General features: G+C 36.6%; 1 protein-coding gene across 3 annotated transcripts in view; it reads right to left on the bottom strand.

Annotated features, from left to right (window-relative positions):
• LOC140140021 (transmembrane protein 179B-like) overlaps positions 1–20,813 on the bottom strand; it is a 30,702-nt gene that overhangs the window by 7,421 nt on the left and 2,468 nt on the right. For all 3 annotated transcript variants that reach the window (XM_072161833.1, XM_072161831.1, XM_072161832.1), the window contains exons 2-4: positions 16,353–16,540; positions 13,474–13,611; positions 3,633–3,708 (exon numbers count right to left, since the gene is read on the bottom strand). In XM_072161833.1, the coding sequence (XP_072017934.1) occupies positions 3,633–3,708; positions 13,474–13,611; positions 16,353–16,540 (402 nt within the window). The remainder of the gene's footprint in view (positions 1–3,632; positions 3,709–13,473; positions 13,612–16,352; positions 16,541–20,813) is intronic.

Below are 20,813 nucleotides of genomic sequence, written 5' to 3'. Positions count from 1 at the left end.
ATAAAAATACCACTGGAAAGAGAAAATTCTACACCTCTAAATAAAAAAAGAATTATTGCAATTTCTTACAGCAAATTTAAGTTATACTCATTTGAATACAACCACCCATTTTTGTAGCTGCACACGGTTTCACTTCCCAAGTAGGGGCCTACCTTAATATATTGATTGGTAAGGCGCTATATTCAAATGCTTTTTAAGTTATTGGTGTGGTTTCGATCAATAATTCCTACATGTTAAAGAGCTCTTTTCAATATGAATTTTACCTCGTTGCACTACATTATAATAAAACGGGCCAAATGACAACACTGCACCACAATTTACCGCACGGGAGCGCACGTTTCTGTCGACGAAGTATCATGAAGCTAAGAGTCCCACTGAAGTTCCGCGTCTTTTTCGTCTCCAATTTCCTACAGCTAACCGGGTTTCATGTAAGGGAGCAGTATATAAGAATGTGAACAAGCTCAATATGTATGGGACACTAAGGAACAGACAGCCGGAAGCTTCAGGCAGACCACGAACTGCTAGATCACAAGTGAACATAGCTAGAGTTAGACATGCGTTACAGCAAGACCTAAGATCAGCTCAATCCTTTACCTAACATTCCCCAATCAAGCTTCTGCCAGATCGTTCGTAAAGACTTGAATTGGTATCCATACAAACTATAGTACCGTCATGGACTTTGTTGAATATTAATTAAAAGAAAAAGTTGTCTTTACAACAATAAATCCTGTTAGCACTTTGCTGATTCGTCGAAATTGAAATGGATGAAAATCAATCGGCCGTGTGCAGCTACAAAAATTGGTGGTTGTATTCAAATGAGTATAACTTTAGTTTGCTGTGAGCAATTGCAATAATTCTTTTTTTTATTTAGACGTGTAGAATTTGCTCTTTCCAGTGGTATTTTTATTTTTAGCAGATTCCTTGCCGATCTCGAGTTACAGCCCCTCAAACATGAGTTTACTTCTTTTTGACTCAGCCTGTACCCGTGCAATTTAAATATAATATGACGTGAGAGCCAATGAGGTAGAACCAAAGAGTACGGACTTCGTCATGTTTGCGTTTCGCTCATGCAGGGCAAATAGGTGTCCGGAAATTTTCGATATGCGACTGACAAACTTTCTTATTGCATAGTTGTTTTTTATCCAAATGCGTGTAGCCAAAAAAGCGCGTTATTAAGCGCTGAGTGAGCAAACGTTGGTAACCATGGTAACGATCAAGCTTAAATAGACGATATCTTCCGATTTCGAGCTCTAGCCGAAAACGTCGACAAAAACCACAGTGTTACCAAGAGGGGCAATTAAGAGTCGGTGCTCTGTGGGCATAATCTCGTTGGTTATCAGTTGGTTATATCAGATTAAATGAGATGACATGGTGCATTTCTGTTGTCAAACACTTCGAATTTACCTCTACAATTTCAATGAAGGCTGACAAAAAGGAATAACGATATATCTTACCATATCAATAGATCTTTTTCGGTAATTCCCAAAGGCTATCGCGGTTTTACCACTAACTACACGTCTACACCATCATAGATGGGCACATGGTTACTACAATGCGTGCATCGATTAGACTGTTGCCCTCATTCGTCAACCAATTCGATTGACAACGATCAGCATACAAACACATGCGCAGTGTAGACGAGTGATGGAATTAGTCTATGCAGCAATGATGTGTGCATCGAAAATGACGTAGGGTTAGGGTTAATTGCAAAAGCTTTCCGGGAGTACCAAAAATGTACAATGTCAGACTTTTGTTGTAGAATCATAAGGGATATATTCGTGGAGATTATAATTGAAGACCTAATTAAAAAGACTAGTTTGCGTCTGACGTCAGGGCAAAGGCGCGACGTGATTGGTTGCTGACCTGCGCAGTACAGTATGTTGGTCTGGTTGACAGGACGTCATACGCAAACTAGTCTTTTTTTATTTCGGTCTTCAACTATAACACAACAAATATGACACGATCAAGCTAATTAACCCGGTTTTAAAATAGTTTTCATTTTTTTTTCAATTTAGTATCTTTGTCTAATGTAAAGGCTACAGTATTCTGCAAATCCTACCCTAGTTTCCGGGTCTGAAGACAATATATATCCAGAGGAAAATCCAAATGGGCAGGCTTTAACCACCCAACCCGTTGACCCCTTATAACGAAGATTCAATGACTGCTCCAGTACTGTCTGGAGAGGGTTAAATGGGACAAGAACATTCTAGGAGGCGAATCAGACAATTTACGCAAATTGTCGGCATTTCGGGCTAAAAAGTGGGAATGGTTCAATTTTCTTAATTTAACGGGGTGAGGGGGTGGAGCACCGAAAAGCATTGTGGGAGACAAAACACTTTCATTTGGTTGTATCCCCGGTTGTATCTCAAAAATCAATTTTACCACATGATGCACTCATGTCTACAGTAGAATTCACCACGACCTTTGCAGGACTTAAACCCCATTAAAAGCTATTAAACCAAGATAACACTCATTGAAAACAGCTCAACTGATTAAATCAGATCTTGTCTGGTTGTACACATGTGTCTGTTTTTATCTGTGCGGTATCGCAATGAGCTGGTATTATAGTTTCAGTTGGGTAACCGATTATAAAGGAAACGAAAGATAACAATGGTATGTGGACCTTTGTTCACGAAATGAGACAAAACTCTGCTTATTGTTAACCAGCATTCTTGAAAATGAGCAACATAATGATTGTTGACTTAACACGGTTTGGAAATAATTCCTTCATATTTTTTGGTGTTATCTGTCATTCATATCCTTCCTAAAACACAAAAGTACGAACACTTTCAAACATCTAAATTAGCTAAAAATTTAGGACATGTTACAAAACTATATTGTCTAGAATTTCAGAGAATACTTTATATGTAGCCTATACCGTTTTTTGTAGCATCCTTCAGAAGTGAGCGGTCCGTTACCAATATTTTCGGTCATATCTCCATTCAATTAACACGGGGAGTTGGCTAGCTCATGCCTTGCCCTCACTCATATTTTACAAAAGTGTGACTATTTCTGAACATCTAACCTAGCTGTAATTTTAGGTCATGTCAGAGAAATATATTTGCTAGAAGTTTGGAGAATACTTTAAATATTGGCCGGTTATTTTTCACACAGTGATGTTAACTAGGCAAATGCATATATTTCTAACATAGCTATTTGTAAAGGTCGCGCGTCAATGGTGAGAGTATTGTGTATAGGAAAACGGACAGTAACTGCAGCATGAACGGACGTTAAATGCAATATTGTAGTTGAAATCCATACACTCCCTATAGAAGACATGACCTTAATCTCCCACACAGGGAGTGTGAATGTCACGGGGTTACCCGAATGAGTGACTTTGTTTGAAATGTACATCATCCTGTATGGAGGATTAAGGTCATGTCTTTCATGCAGGGAGATGTATGGATTTAGTTGCAATAGCCCAATTAATGCGAGTAGGGGTGGGCTTTGGGGGCGCCAGTCCCCTGGGTAAAAGCAGGGGGCGGCCAAAATGAAGGGGCGGCGGTAGAAGAAGGGGCGGCAAAAACAGGGGCGGCAAAAACGATGGGGGCGGCAAAAAGAATTAGTAAATAAAAAAGGGTGGAAAAATTTAATAAAGCAAAACAGATAAAGAAAAATGATTGCGTTATTACCTCGGCCGATTTGAGTACGTCATAAAACCGGGTTCCATCGTAATATTGCCATTCAACATCTTGGAACATGCCACACCTGAAAATAACAAACAAAACTTACATCATATAAGGGAGAGGTTGGAGAATATGGAAGGGTCTGCAAACTTTCAACAGAGAAAATGGAGATCTAAGTTTATGTCCAAAACCAAAGGGTATTGGAGTCTGCCCCGCCTTTTAACCGTCCAAGGGGTTTTTCAGTATTGAGCCAATCTCGTCTTGTTTGACTGATGGGACATTCATAAGCCTGGCCAGTGGATCTGATTTTGTAGCTTTATGCAAACACGCAGATTGGACGTCCAAAATGCAACCTGGATTGTTCAAGATGCAGTCTTCGACGTCCAAGGTTATTTTAGACGGATAATATTCTAAGGTATGGTTTTGACTTTGAGCATTTTGGTCAAATACCAAGAGGATCAAAACAATTGATGCATTTAAAATAATTATAGCTGTTTGTGATTTCTGGCCCTGTAATTGGCCAAGATTGCATTTTGAACGTTGAACAATTTTGGATGTCCAAGATTGCTTCGTAATCTTTGACGCATAATCTTAACTTTATGGCCATCTGTTGCTTATTCACATTCACTGTGAATAGTAACTGTGAAATGGTAACTTTGCGTGACGTAATTATTCCAGACTCACAATATTCGAGAGTTTACAATTTACAAAGCTAAAAGAAGAAAAAACACTGGAAGATATATGGTAACTTTGCGCGACGTAGTTTGATGATTCCAGACTCCCAGTATTCGAGAAAGGACTCGAGATTTAAACTTTATAGCTATAACTACCAACGTTTTGGTGGTTAGTTTATGAGAAATAGCCCGTTACGTTGTACTTCACTATATAATGGTCATCATTAATATAATACTCAGCTCATCTACTCCGGTACCCTACCCTAACCCCTAGCGTTACCTTTCAGACTAGCGAAAACTCTTCGGACAAACACATCTTAGTGTCCGTTTGTTTGCTATAGATTGATAAAGATTGTCTGTTCATTAAAACTCCGACTAAAGGCAGCGAGCTGCAGCTTTCACCAACTTTTTAACCATTTTTTTTGTACACCGTGCTCTACGATATTGCAATAATTAATACTAATAGTGAAGCCAATTCGCCTGAATGATCTACAAGAATCTTAAACACTTGCATCTTTCAAGATGTATTGCTATTGTCGTGTTGCAAGACAGAGTTTGTTTTCAAATCGACGACTTATATATAGGCTACCGTCAAAATTCGTATATATTAAAAGGGCATTTCGTGATCCACAGCCTCATCCCCCCACTTTTCTCAAAAAAACTTGAAATTTTTATATCACTGGAAACCTCTGGCTACATAATGTTTATGTACAAAATATTTCTTGCAGATTAATTCGTTTAGCAAAGATATCGTGAAATTTGAATTTCGTTCTGGTGCACCAGAACGAAATTACAACGCATTGTCTATGGAGCAGTGTAATACACATAATCATGCATAACTCGCGAACGCAAAATCGGAATCAACTGAAATTTTGGGAATAGGTTATTTTCGTGGATATCTACTGAAAAATGTCATAAAAAGAGGATGTTAGAATCACGAAATACTCCTTTAAGACAGTACATTAACGAGTTGCTCGGACAAGAACAAATTTTTACAGTTGTTTGGTAAAATTTTTCCTTGTTTTCATTTTTCATTTAATTTACCAATATCTGCTTGAAACCGTTTCAACAAACTACCGTATAAAAATATGCACATGCTTATTAACGAATTTTTACGGTATATCACAATCTTCAGAAGGAAGAGTCTGTGGAATCTTTCCTGCTATATTTGCAATTTTGTAACCCGTGCGTTGTTATATTCTGTTTCCATAACAAAGTCACGCTATACCGTATAAGGATAACTAGCTATTTCTGTTAAACTAAATTATTATTAACCATGATTTGATGTATGTGAATATAAACACCAATATCTACTTGCTATTTTAAGATTCGTTTCACTTTAAAAAAATAACTCAAAATTAGTTTACTCAATAATGTCAACTGTATTTTAACCAAGCCAACAACTTGTTCTTTTAACAAAATTGGACAGATGTTGGCTAAAATTGGACATACGATATCACTAAAAATATCCACAAAGTCATGTAGTAGGGTCTTGTCAGCTAAAGATTGTTGCGGGCTTTCCGGTTTCTAGTCTTGGGCAAATCGATGACTCATCATCCGTTCAACCAACATTTGTGCCAATTAAGTCTCGGAAGGAAACTAGCAACATTTTGTGCTATATACAACTATCAGGAGTAGTATGATTAATGGGTCAAAGTTCAAAGTTGGCTGTGCGTTAATATAATACTGTAGTATTATGTAAGCAAAATTTAAATCATAATATTTTCCATAGCGCATCATAGAACATCAAATTATCGTGATTAAAAGTTCATTCGATCTTCTTTTACAGCTTACCCAGCAAACACAAAACGTTTTCGACATCATTCGCAAAAGGTTATAAAAGGTTGTCAGAAAACGTTTAAATGTCGGGTTATATAAAGGGTATATTAAGAGTATAAAACGTTTTCATAACCTTAAAAAACATTTTTTTTAAATCTACTGTTCAGCAAACAGAAATGTTTTACAGAAAACGTTTAAATGTCGGGTTATATAAAGGGTATAAAAACGTTTTAATAACATTCCAAAAACATTCTTGAAAACTTGATACAAAACATTCTAAACATAATATTATTTTGTGGTTGAAAAAATATTTTGCGAAAATGTTTGCCCAAAATATTTTCAATAACGTTTTAAAAACGTTTTCATGACCTTTATATAACCCGACATTTAAATGTTATTAAAAGGTTTTGAAAAAACATTTTAAGAACATTTCGGTGTTTGCTGGGTTCAAATATTTTAACATAATGGTATTTAAATATTGACACAATATTTGGCAAAAATGTTTGGAAAAATAGTTCACAATAACATTTTTTGAAAACATTTAAAAGTATTGTTGTAGTGTGTTTTCATACAAAACATTTTAAAACGTTATCATGACCTTTATATAACCCGACATTTTAATGTTATTAAAACGTTTTTGCCTAAACCAAAAGCCAAAATATAACTTATTTAAAACGTTTTTAAAGCGTTTTTGTGTTTGCTGGGCCCAGCAAACACAAAACGTTTTCGACATCATTCGCAAAAGGTTATAAAAGGTTGTCAGAAAACGTTTAAATGTCGGGTTATATAAAGGGTACATTAATGGTATAAAACGTTTTCATGACATTAAATAACATTTGTTGGTAATTTACTGCACAGCAAACACAAATGTTTTACAGAAAACATTTAAATGTCGGGTTATATAAAGGGTATAAAAACGTTTTAATAACATTCCAAAAACATTTTTGAAAACTTGGTACAAATCATTCTAAACAAAATGATATTTTGGGGTTGAAAAAATATTTTGCAAAAAATGTTTGCCAAAAATATTTACAATAACGTTTTTAAAATGTTTTCACGACCTTTATATAACCCGACATTTAAATGTTACTAAAACGTTTTGTAAAAACATTTTAAGAACATTCCTGTGTTTGCTGGGTACAAATATTTTAAGATAATGGTATTTAAGTGTCCAAATATTTGGCAAAAATGTTTGCAAAAATAGTTTACAATGACATTTCGAAAACATTTTTAAAATATTGTTGTTGTGTTTTCATACAAAACGTTTAAAACGATTTCATGACCTTTATATAACCCGACATTTTAATGTTATCAAAACGTTTTTACCTAAACCAAAACCCAAAATATAACTTATTTAAAACGTTTTAGGGACCGTTTACAAACACTTGTAAGGGGGGGGTGCCTGATGCAAAAAAAATGTATCGCGAAAATTTTTCGGCCCCCCCCCCCTTTACAGACCTCGAAAATTTCAGGGCCCCCCCCCCCTTTTTGACATGAAAATTATCGGTCAACCCCATAGAAAAGCATATAAACTCAATTTTCCCAGAAAAATGTGTGGCCATTTTTTTAGGCCCCCCTTTTTGCATCAGCCCCCCCCTTACAAGTGTTTGTGAACGGTCCCTAAAAACGGTTTTGTGTTTGCTGGGTAACTTGGTACACAGTGCATGACGCTAATAAGAAGAAACTTAAGGGATCTAAAATGAGCGTTTATTGCGTTTCGACAGTATTTTTTGTGGGACATGAGAGCACCTCAGACCTAGTCTTTGTCAAAGACGACTCGCTATCCCTCCCGACGATCCTTGTCAAGTGGGAAGGGAGCGGCGAAGCCGCGACAGCGAGTCGCGGAGCGACGAGCAGCGAGTCGCGAAGCGACGAGAAACGAGCCTACAATATTTATGTGGGAAAATAACCAACGGGCCTTTCAGAAAGGCTACCTCAGACCTATCGAATTGCATTCTGAATACGAAGCATGTCTTTCTGATATCAAATAATTTTCATTTTTGAAAATCACAATATAATACAAATTTTATGACAAATTATAAAAATTTGATATTTTTCAAATTTTTGATATATAACAGTCCTGGAAGTAAATTATATAAATCTAATGACATATTCTTAAAGTGTATGTAGCAGGGAGGAAAAGCCGACGGTCAATTGAAAATTTTGACCTTTCATATTGAAGATATGGATTTTTTCCCCAAAAAGACCTAATTTTTTGGTGTTTTGGGAAAAAAATCCATATCTTCAATACGAAAGGTCAAAATTTTCAATTGATCGTCGGCTTTTCATCCCACCTACATACACTTTAAGTATAAATCATCAGATTTATAAAGTTTACTTCAAGTACTGTTAAATATCAAAAATATCAATTTTAATGATTTACCATAAAATGTGTATTAAATTGCGAATTTCAAATAATCAAAATTATTTGATATCAGAATGAAATTCTTCGTATTCAGAATGCAACTCGATATGTCTGATGTGCTCTAATGTCCCAAAATAAATACTGTCCAAACGTTCATACTCCAGCCCTTAATGGAAACCCATTGACCTACAGGGTGCCTCAATAAAAATAGGCCATATGGAAAGTGGTGCATAACTTAAAATATCGACAGTAAAATTAAAAAAATTCTTAAAGATTCAAAAACCATGAAGTGTCTGCTTAACAGTGGTCCAAAAATGATCCAAATCCATCGATGCGTCACTGAGATAATTAAGTTTGTACAAATAGACATATTTTTTGACCATTCCAATGGGGTGATACACGTTAGCAATAATTGGAGTTTATTATAAAAGAAATAAAAGGAAACGCCAGGTGTTGCTGAGTAGGAGTTTAAAATCAATCAATCAATCTCCCAAAGAATGTTTTTTCACATGTTTCTCTTTGGGATAAGGGCTCGGATAGCAACGTTTGCACAGTATTTACTACATAACGCGAGAACCACATGACCTACATAAGTATATCTGTAATATCAATGCAATATTTGCCAAAGCTCACTTCGCAATATGTTGTGAACTACCAAATCGCAATGATGCCTGATGCCTCTTGTCTGTTATTGATGTTGTTTATCAATTTTTGTTTATTTCACCATCAATACTATCACCTGAACATTTCATTTTGAGGGAACCAATTTCTTTTGAATCAAATATTTCAGCCACTTCAATTTAAAGTTCAGCCCTACTGTTGCTTGACAAATGTATATAATTAATGAACAGCGACATTTTAGCGTATTTTTGTGGGACCTGTGTGACCCATCTGAAATATTGAATTGCATTTCGAAAATTCGGAACGTCCTTCTGATATCAAATATTTTTTAATACGCGACATAATGCGGTTTTATGGCAAATGATTAAAAATTGATATTTTTGAAGTACATATTATTAGATTGATGAAGTTTGCTTCGAGGATGGTTAAACATCAAAAATACAAAAAATATCAAATTTTAATAATTTGCCATAAAATGTTTATTATATCGCGAATTTCAAAAACGTAAACAAATATTTGACATCAGAAGGACATTCCTCGTATTAGATATGTCTGGTGTACTCTCAGGTCCCCAAAATACTGTGCAAACGTTGCTTTCCGAGCCCTTAACCCAAAGAGAAACATGTGAAAAACATTCTTTGGGAGATTGATTGATTGATTTTATACTCCTACTCAGCAACACTTGGCGTTTTCTTTTATTTCTTTTATAATAAACTACAATTATTGTTAACGTGTATTACTCCATTGGAATGGTCAAAAAATGTGTCTATTTGTACAAACTTAATTATCTCAGTGATGCATGAACGGATTGGATCATTTTTGCACCACTGTTAAGCATACACTTAATGGTTTTTGAATCTTTAAGAATTTTTTTATTTTACTGTCGATATCTTAAGTTATGCACCACTTTCCATAGGGCCTATTTTTATTGAGACATCCTGTATGTAACCTGCCTCCTTTCCAGCCGTATAGTATTGGGTTTATCAATAACTTAAAAATGTGACATGATCTAATCAGCCCAAAGGTGGTATTTGTTAAATCGAGATTCAGGCAAACATATGAAACTACAAATAACATGAATAATGAAATTCATTAAAATGGGATTGCACTGAAAGCCAAACTGGAGTCTAGGTGACTCTAAAAGTAGAGTCCAGCCACTCTGCGACTCTATGTCTAAAATGACTCCATATTGGGAGTCATTTGACTCCCTAAAAGAGTCATACATTTCTTGACTCCGCTGAAGAGTCACTGTTGATGACTCTACACAGGAGTCATTTGACTCCCAATAAGTCATTTTAGACATTATTATAGAGTCGCGTAGTCGCTTGACTCTGCTCCTAGAGTAACCCAGATTCCATTAATAGAGTCACTCTGACTCCATTACAGGTTCACTCCGACTGTCCGAAGAAAGTCAAAATAATGATACACATAGATGTACGTTTTCAACAGATTTACCAAATTTGCCTTGATATAAACATTGAATTGCATCATCTGTTGACGTAATGAAAAAAGTGCTTTTAGGGGGAAGTGTTAGCTTTCGTTCGATATCAAAAAATTCTAATTGGATGGGTTTTTGACAAAAACCAATTACAGATGCCGTATTTTCCACTAGTCACCAGCTAAAGCTCACACAGCTCTTATGATGCTATGTACTCAACCATGTAGTGTAGATATAGACTGTGTAGAGACAGGCACTGCTTGCTTGGTCGAGATTATGTGCTCAGGTGTATCGAGGTGGAAACTGTGCATAGATATGCGTTTATAAGAGAATCGTTTTGTAACAAAACATTTCCACATTCCCAACAGAGAACAAGCAGATGGTCCAAGAGATAGCAAGAATTTCTTTGACAAAAATGACCAGGTATCTTGTTGTGATAGTTGGATAGAACATCCCATGGGACATCTGAAAAGTGAAGTCTTGAGTGTCGTGAGCGGTGGAGCGTGACATCAGAGGTCAATGACCTCAAATTTGACCCGTTTTCCTGTATAATTCGTATTATGCATGCCATTTATTAACAACAGCCTCGATTTTCACATTTTTGAGCCAAAAACGTCACAATTTAGCATTTTTACCCATATTTTGCAAATTGACCTGACATAAAACTTATAATTTCCAGCAACTGGGAGCTACGTCATCAAGCTACTCTTAGCTATCGTTTCATTTTTTTCCTAGAATTAATCCTTTTACAAATAGAGTTACTGAATATGATTAGATTAGTTGTTGATCTTGGAGTTGGGACATCGACTGTTGAGTGCCCAAGTGGGTAAGTGCAATAGCTGCCATGTGTAGCTGACATGTGTATATGAGTACAATATGTAATATATTGCCAAATGTTCACAGGACAGCTATTGCACTTACCCACTTATCCTACTAAGTAAAGTACTAAGGCTTTGATACTTCTTGTGTTTAGGTAATAGACATGTCGTTGATTATTTATGGTGTCATTATTGATGCCATTTTGAAAAAGCTCTCTCACCGCCTCACCCACCACTGGCCAATGTGAAGGCAAACGGATTTCAAAACCTAAATGTAATGGCTGGAATCCTTGATTCTGACAATACGGCATAATGCATTAGAGACATGCTCCTTAGAGCTTCAACGACTGCGATATAGACAAAATTGATTTAAATGGCAGCCATTTTACAATTCAGTGGCAGCCATCTTGGAATTTGTGTCCTGGGCTGCTCTTAGTGATTTTATTGGACTCCTTGATCCTGCAAACATGGGTATAGACATCAAAATTATGCTTGCAGGAGCTTCAAGGATTGAGATATAGATAATTTTCATTTTCAATGTCGGCCATTTTGAAATTTTGGCAGCCATCTTGGAAATTTAGGTCCCCTGTTAATGTAAGTGATACTATTGGATTCCTTGACCCTAAAAACATGGGTTTAGACATCATAATTATGCTGCTAGGAGCTTCACTGGCCTAGTTATGTTGATTTTTGTGATTTTGGCGGCCATTTTGAAAAAAGCGCCCTCACCGTCTCACCCACCGCTGGCCAATGTGCAGGCAAGCGGATTTCAAAACCTCAATGCATTAGGGTCCCAAAAATACATGCCTCCATAAATCCCCTTAGGGGGGAGTGGGGTTAGCATAGCCCACAGTCTATATGTGCAGAAAACCTCTTACATAGTAAATTTAAGAGGTCTTTGCACTTTAAATGTCCTTGCCCAAAAACGACTTTACCCACACACATTGTTTTTGGTCATCTTTTTGTGAACATAATGGGTCAGTTTTTGAGTAAGAATGTTTAAGTAATACATTCATGCTTTTCAGGAAATTATAAGTTTATGTCAGGTAAAATTGCAAAATATGGGTAAAAATGCTAAATTTTGATGTTTTTGGCTCAAAATTAGGGTCGAAACATTGCTAAATCTCATTGATATTGGTTTTGTTTGATAGATAATTTCAATATCTTTCATTAGACACCAAAAATGTGAAAATCAAGGCCGTTGTTAATAAATGGCATGCATAATGCGAATTATACAGGAAAACGGGTCAAATTTGAGGTCATTGATGTCACGCTCCACCGCTCACGACACTCAAGACATCACTTTTCAGATGTCCCATGGGATGTTCTATCCAACTATCATAACAAGACACCTGGTCATTTTTGTCAAAGAAATTCTTGCTATCTCTTGGACCAAGACCTCGCCTTTCTGCTCAATATAAAGGTTTGGTGGCTCTGAAAAGAGCCGTTCACTGAAGACTGCCCCTTGTCATCAACAGAAACAAGCAGACCTCGCCTATCTGCTGATGCAACTGCAGCGAGTTTCCCGTACCTCTTTGTGTGATTATTTTTAAAATACAATAGACTGCCCCCTACCTATGAGGTCGGTGATCGACTGACGTCAGATGGTCACTTCTGTTGACAAGCGACAGTCTTCAGTGAACGGCTCTTTTCAGAGCCCCTAGTAGACAGGTCATTAGATGAGGAGTCAGTATTGCCATAATTGGTATGGGTGTCATTGCCAAATAGATGGGGTACCAGAAAATTAACCCGGAAGTGATATCAGTTTGCCATCCCATCATTCATTTAACTTCGCTGGTAATTGTACTTTAGACTGCTGCCCTCATTCGTCAACCTTCTAGATTGAAGCATAACACAATACATGCGCAGTGAAGACAGCTGATGGAATTAGTCTAATTGAAGACCGTAAGTCCACTTGGCCCCTCAACATGTATACAATAAAGTTGCGTATAGTTTCGCATAGTTTGGTAATGTTTTATACATGTTCAGGGGCCAAAACAAATCTTTCACAACCTTTCATGATGTTTTCACCCTGGAACATGTATTAAACATTATAAAACCCTAAGAAACTATACCTAACTTTAGTGTATACACGTTGAGGGGCCAAGTGGACTTACGGTCTTCTTGCGCTCATGTCTTCAATTGTACTTACTTTGTATTAGCATATGTTGGTTCTGATTGCAGGTCCCAGCAGAAATAGATGATACCCATAGTAACTAAGGAAGCTTGAATAAGAATAAGAAATGCAAATGTGGCGTAAACAGGTGCAGCAATAATCCGCATTATCGGCCTGTAAGGGAGAAACAAATGAAAATGTAATCAAATTATAGACGAATCCAACGAGCCAAGTCAGGATTTGGTCGGCCATTTTTGGGTCCCCGCAGCACCTAACTGGTGTTGTGACTGCCCAATTGGGTGGATTAAATCCGCTTAAAATTCGATGTTAGATTCTTTTGTGTTGTAAACGGTCATCATTATTTTGTCTACGTGTATCACGGGTGATAGAATGCAGTTTAAAATACCCTTCAAGGCCGCATTATTTCACATTTTAGGTGAGATAGCTGGGTCCCCATCGCGGTTATAGGTCTAATAAGGATTGTTTCTTTGAGTTAATAAGAAATACATGTACTTGTGTCTAAAAAATGTTACAACTTTGATGATTTAAAATAATTTTTGAAAATGAATATCAATAATGAAAAACAAACAAACAAACAAAAAACAAAAACACAACTGTTCTACGGACCCGACTGACCCAGAATTTGGGCTTATCATTTTTTTTTAAATATTTTAAATTTGTGAGAAATAAAATAAAAAGGTCTACATTTTTGCTCCCAAAACATTTTTAGAAAATATGTTTGCAAAAACTCTTTTTCAGATTTATCAGATTTTGGTGAAATTTTTGCCTCCAGAAAAAACAAAAAATAAAACAAAAATAAAAACAAAAAACACCAAACCGACCGACCCTACTTGAAAGGTTCGTCCGCCAGTAGAACAGGTTTTTTCTCGTCGCTTAAGGGATGGGGTATGAGCGCTTGGACATTATTTTTTGTGGGACATGTGAGCACATCGGACATATCAAATTGCATTCTAAATACAAAGAATGTCTTCTACCATCAAATAATTTTGATATTTCTGACGTGCTCTCATGTCCCACAAAAAATACTGTCGAAACACTCATTCCAGAGCCCTTAATATTAATTGTTTTTGTTGGTGGTATGTACAGCATGATATCGGCCAAGTTACGACGTTTTTCTGTGATTTACAGCCTTTGTTTTAAATACAATGGCGTACCGTTGCCGCTCCTACCCCCGGGGGGGGGGGGGTGAAGAAAATTAAATTTTGGCGCCCCTTCCTCAACAGCCAGAAAAGGGTGACCCAATTTTATTGCACGGTCTTTTGAAAAAAGTGAAGAGCAAAAAAAAAAAAAAAAAAAAAAGGGATTTTAGGCGCTGGCGCCCTAAAAGCAATGTATAGTACCATTTTTTCCAGTTCTTCAAAATTTTCCGCCCTTTTTTCTTTACTAATTCTTTTTGGCGCCCCTTCTTCTTTTTGCCGCCCCTTCTGCTTCCGCCGCCCTTCGTTTTGCCCGCCCCTACTTTGCCCCCAAAGCCCCCCCAAAAAAAAAATACGCGCATGAAATATGCAGTCAATTCACTGGACGTGACACAACAATAAGCCAAATCGGCATTGGAAGTTTGCAATGCATTGTGGGACATTTTTGCACTTTGTCCTTTGACCTATTGGGAAAATTCAGAAAAGGTTTTTTTGTGCGTACAAAATATAATCTAAAATGTTTTGCAAGAATGAATACAAACCCAAAAAACATTATTATTGAATGACTTAATTATTTAAAATATATTTAATGATTAATAATAATTACAGCAATTTCCCCGATATGTCAGAGGTGTCCCAAAACTACTCTCAAAAACCGGAAGTTAGAATTGCGATTGTGCTTATTCACCATGTTCAATGTGATTTGCCCCACAGCGACGCCCTAAATTTTAAAGATATACATTTTTTGTTCCCAAAAAAGACTAAAATATTAGATATTTTGTGAAAAAAATGTATATCTTCAACAGGAAAGGTCAAAATGTTCAAATGATGGACGGCTTTTTCTCCCAGCTACATACACTTATAATTAGATTTATAAAGTTTACTTCGAGGACTGTTAAATATCCAATATATAACAAATATCAATTTTCAATAATTTGCCTTAAAATTTGCATTATATTTTGTATTGTATTTTTGTAATTTCAAAACAATCAAAATTAGTTGATATCGGGAGGACATTCTTCGTATTACGAATGCAATTTGGTGTGTTTGATGTGCTCTCAGGTCCCACAAAAAATATTGAGCATGCTCTCCCACAAAAAATACTGTGCAAATGTTGCTATATCCGATTCCTTAAAAGCCATTTGTTAACTGCTCATTATTTTATCTGCCTTCATTTTCACCCTCCTTTGATTGACTGATATTGTCATATTGGTTGATTGATTGCTTGATTGATTGGCAATGCATCAATCGCTGTTCATTCTTGTTTGATCAGATAGATAGATATATAGCAAGGGTGAAAATAAGTGGGAGACAGGAGCCGTTTGGCCCCGAGAAACTCTGAAATGGCCACTGGTTCCATCTCCATTTTTGTTGACCAGGGGACACTGTCTTTTCTCAGGAAACTTTCCCCTGGATATTGAACCAAAATATCAAATTCAAAACAACAAGTGCCTATATTAACTCATCCAGCACATCTTAATTGTGATATCCCCTTGGTGATTGGAAATGCCCCCTGGTTCAAAATTAAATTTGCTGAAGCATTTTATGTAAAAGTAGCCATGGTCCATTACTCCTTATTTTCACCCCTGGCAAGTGGCCCCTGGTTCATCCAAAGTGGCCCCTGGTTCTCGCCAAAGCTGGGTGAACCAGGGACCACTTTTTTTGCCAAAGTGGTTCACCCTTGATGTATAAATTGATATTGATTGATTGTTTCATTGATTGTTTGTTTGATTGATTAATTGATTGATTAATACTTACATGTCAAACCTGTTAGTGACAAGAACGATGGCTCTATAAGTGGCATATAAGAAGGCTACGATGACAGCAATTCCTTGGAGGCCCATGCAGTAGGAGCATTTAGCTACACCTTGTGGTTCTATTTGAAAATAGGTCGGTGATGTCCATATTACATCTGAATATAATATACAGTCTCCTTCAAAGTCATGCTGCAAAGTGGAAGAATAATAATTGGTTAATTTTTTCAACCCAGATTTTTTTTTGCATATTTGTATTGTTTAGCCTACACATGTCACAACTTGCACCTATAGTTTAAGGACAAAAATGGAATCAGCCAAATTTGTTGTCTTTGTAGGCAGTGGCGTGCGCAGCACATTGAAAATGGGGTGGGGGGTGGGGGAGGTTGTTCGGTTCCCCCAATGGAGTCTGATTTGGAGTGTAAGGTGCGGGCGAAATCAGTCATTTCGGAGGGAAATGACTGATTTCCCCCGAATGACCAACAAAAGTGCCCCTCCCCCCTCCCTTTGCACACACCACTCTTTGTAGGTAAACAGAGCAAAGTTCGACATAATTCATGAAATTATGACTTTATGTCCTCCCATAGAACTGCATGTTAAATGGCAAAATAACCAGTGAGATTTCGTTCACTTTACCTTGTTAGTTCAGCTTAAAGATCCTAGCATCCTCTTTTTTTCAGTACATATCCACGAAAAAAGCCTATTCCCAAAATTTCAGTTGATTCCGATTTTGCGTTTGCGAGTTATGCATGATTATGTGTATTACACTGCTCCATAGACAATGTGTTGTAATTTCGTTCTGGTATACCAGAACGAAATTCAGATTTCGATATCTTTGCTAAACGAATTAATCTGCAAGATATATTTTGTAAATAAACTTTATGTAGCCATAGGTTTCCAGTAATATAAAAATCGCAACTTTTTTTTGAGAAAAATGGAGGGACGAGGCTGTGGATCACGAAATGCCCTTTTAAAATTGACAGAAACCATTCCCGGCATTTATTACTAATATTATTTAAACATTTTGAATGAAGAATAACAAAATTAAAATTTGATGGAAAACGTACATTAAAACTTTAATATGAGGGTAAGGGTAATATTTGAATAGACCATTTTTCCATTGCTATAATGCATCTTGATTTTCATGTTTTACACGTCACATAAACAAATGGCTGACAAGAAATGTCACTAAAATGTATACCCTTACGGGAAAAGAGAACGGAAAGAGAGCAGAATTTCCACAAAAAAAATTCCACACGCTTTTTGTGTTTCCTATATATCTATATATAGGGCCTATCATTTAATTTCGCAACGACAGCAGGCAAAAAAAGGGAAGGGTCCCATTCAATATTGGGCTACGTGTACATTCAATACACTGTCAAAACAGTGTTTAGCGATTAAGCACGTTTTTAAACACAATTTTGCCACCACTTTGTAAACACGTTGAAAAGCTAAACACCATGTGTCAAATTTCTCAACATTGGTCAGTGATGATGTTTAATTTCTAAACATCTGACATCCATATTCTAAACATAAAGTTTCTAAACACATTCTTGCCACCACTTTCTAAACACTGTTTTTACAGTGTATTTCTTCACTCTGCATAAACAGTGCACATTGATTTGTCTACGGCTTTTAAACAACACACACCGACGGCCATTATGAGGGGGGCACCGGCCCCACTGTCTACACCAGTGATATCAGATGAATTTTTTCAGTCCAACTTTCCTGAAAGTGACCTCCGTTAGAGACAACTGGTTGTCAATATCAACGGACTGAAGGGTTTATTCATCTTTTGTGTCCAATATGAGCGCTGACAGACTGGAATATACTGCCAATCAATATCCATGATGTCGGACAATTGGCACCTATAGTTGTACAATTAGGCGTACGTATTGTTTGTACTCATACATTGGGCGTATCGAGCTTTATCGTCAGGTCATAGCGGGTTCATAGCCGTTCCTATGGATTTTGCCGCCTTAGGCAAAGCCTTTCCCTGCCGCCCCACCAAAGCATACCAAAAAGTTTTAAGGGGGGGGGCAGTTTTGACTATTTGTATACTGCCCACTACCGTTTTCATTCTTTTTTTCTTTTTGCGCCCTTTTTTGCGCCCCTCTGCGTTTGCCGCCCTAGGCGACCGCCTTACCTTGTCTTATGGTCGGAACGGCCCTGAGCGGGTTCATTACTTTTATTCAAATTAGCAGCAGAAACCATTTTGGGCGCCGGCTTTGAAATTATGTGTGCGACCAAACATGAGGAAACGCAAGCACATCCTTGGGCTGTAAATAACATTGATACCACTGCATGTATATTGTTTCGTTTACGTCACTATCTCGCGCCGCTGCCTGCTGTGAAAAGTGTTAATATAGTTACCATTCAATGGTGGAACCCTCTTGTCAGAAACAATGGTAGCACTTTTATGATTAGCCTGTCGGCAAATCAAATCGGCATGTAAGGAACAATGCGCTACGTAATCATAATTTCTCCATTATGTTTATATAACCTAATTGGTCAATTTTATTTTACAGGTGGGACGCTGGAACCATTGATTGGTCGTAAAATATTTCATTGAGTTATTAACCCATTTTCTGCCCATATCCGCGACTGGTCTTTTGTTCGGATTTTTTGCATAGCGATGATGATTGCAATGATTCTAATTGTTTGAAGAAACCGCCAATTTCAGGGGTGTTTCGTAGCGCTTCTGGCCCGATGATAATTATGGTCCAGGACCATATGGTACAGGAGCATGTTTGACTTATAAATATTTTCAATTTAAGTACATGCTCCAAGAGCATGTTTGACTTATAAACATTATCAGTTTAAGTACATGCTGCAGGAGCATATTTGACTTAGAATGCTCCTGGAGCATGTTTGACTTAGAATGCTCCTGGAGCATGTTTCCTAATTCAAACATGCTCCTGGAGCATGTTTAAATTTTAAAAAATAGCATGTTTTGTGATACACCCTCAGGGTGATGTAAGAATTGCATCAAGTTATAATTTCTGGTGGTCAGATGTTTGTGTTTTTGTTTTATTTTGTATTTCTTGTAATAAATTCAACATGTTCAAACACAAAACATGTTTGTTGACTTCCTGGCAAAAATGATTCCTGTACTTCCGGTAGGTTATTTAACTAATTTTTAATTGGGATATTAATATAACCAAATGGCAATGTAAATTAACAGGTGGTGGCCGCATTGCATTCTCTAAATTCAGTAAATTTTCATCGTCAACCGTGTAATTGAATGGGATTATTTTGAAATTTTAAAACGCTTGAAATATCAGAAACAAATAGGCCTATGTTGATAAATAATATAAATACAAGCTAAAACCGTTGGGGTTCGATAATGATTGAACCACACAAAACTAACCGACTATATTGGAAAATGCCATACGGCCGGTCGGTTTCACAAGTTGCCGGCTCGATCATGTCATCCGCCGCCTGTAAATTAACTTGAGATATTGTGGATTGATTCAATGTATATTAATACACCATTATACAATATCCGGTTACCTTGACACACTTTATATTATAGTAATATTACAAATAGCATAATTACCATAGTTTTTTTTTATAAGACACTATGTAATTTCATTCTGTTTACTTGAAGAGCATAATATTTCTATTTATAAGCTCCAAATCAGGCATCAACTTGGATAATTAATAGCGTAACTAAACCACGGCGGGGGGGTACTCAAGTTTAATTTTGGTAGGGACGTGCCGCTGAAAATTTCAAAGTGGGCCCATAAATATACCAAATTTTCAAGAAATGTTGACCCATTGATATACCAAATTTCAATTTTCGGCCATATTCAACACATTGTCTTAGTTTTTACAAAATTTCTCAAATTGTTTTGGACAATTTTGAAATTTTGGCTAGATTGAAAAAAATTAAATTAAATTAAATTTAAAAAAAGACCCATCCATAAACCAAAATTGGCTAAAAAAATGGGGTCATAAGTACCCCCCCCCCCCCCGGCACTAATCAGCTCCAAGCTGGGAACACTTGAAAGTTGTTAAACAAATATCAATATATTTATTTTATTAATTAATTAATTAATTAATTAATTAATTAATTATTTATTTATTTATTTATTTATTTATTTATTTATTTATTTATTTATTTATTTATTTATTTATTTATTTATTTATTTATTTATTTATTTATTTATTTATTTATTTATTTATTTATTTATTGGGTAAATAGTGGGTAGGTGAATGGGATGTACGTGTGGTGAGCTTGTGCGGTATGTAGGGGTACATGTAGGAGTGGGGTGTATGTTGTTGATGTGTATTTTTGGTAGACTGGCAGCTAGGTATATGACTGTGGTGGTGCTTTCAATGTTCAAGGATTGGTCCCGGGGGGGGGGGGCACTCAACACAAATGACCATACGGGTATGCTCCCCGGAAAGACCCCCCTTTTGGGTTTCGCAGCTCGAAAGACCCCTATATTTGACCAAAATA

This window comes from Amphiura filiformis, chromosome 18 (genome assembly GCF_039555335.1).
Source record: "Amphiura filiformis chromosome 18, Afil_fr2py, whole genome shotgun sequence".
NCBI classification, from domain to species: domain Eukaryota; kingdom Metazoa; phylum Echinodermata; class Ophiuroidea; order Amphilepidida; family Amphiuridae; genus Amphiura; species Amphiura filiformis.
Note: the sequence above shows the minus strand (reverse complement) of the source record. Positions and strands in the feature narration are given on the sequence as shown.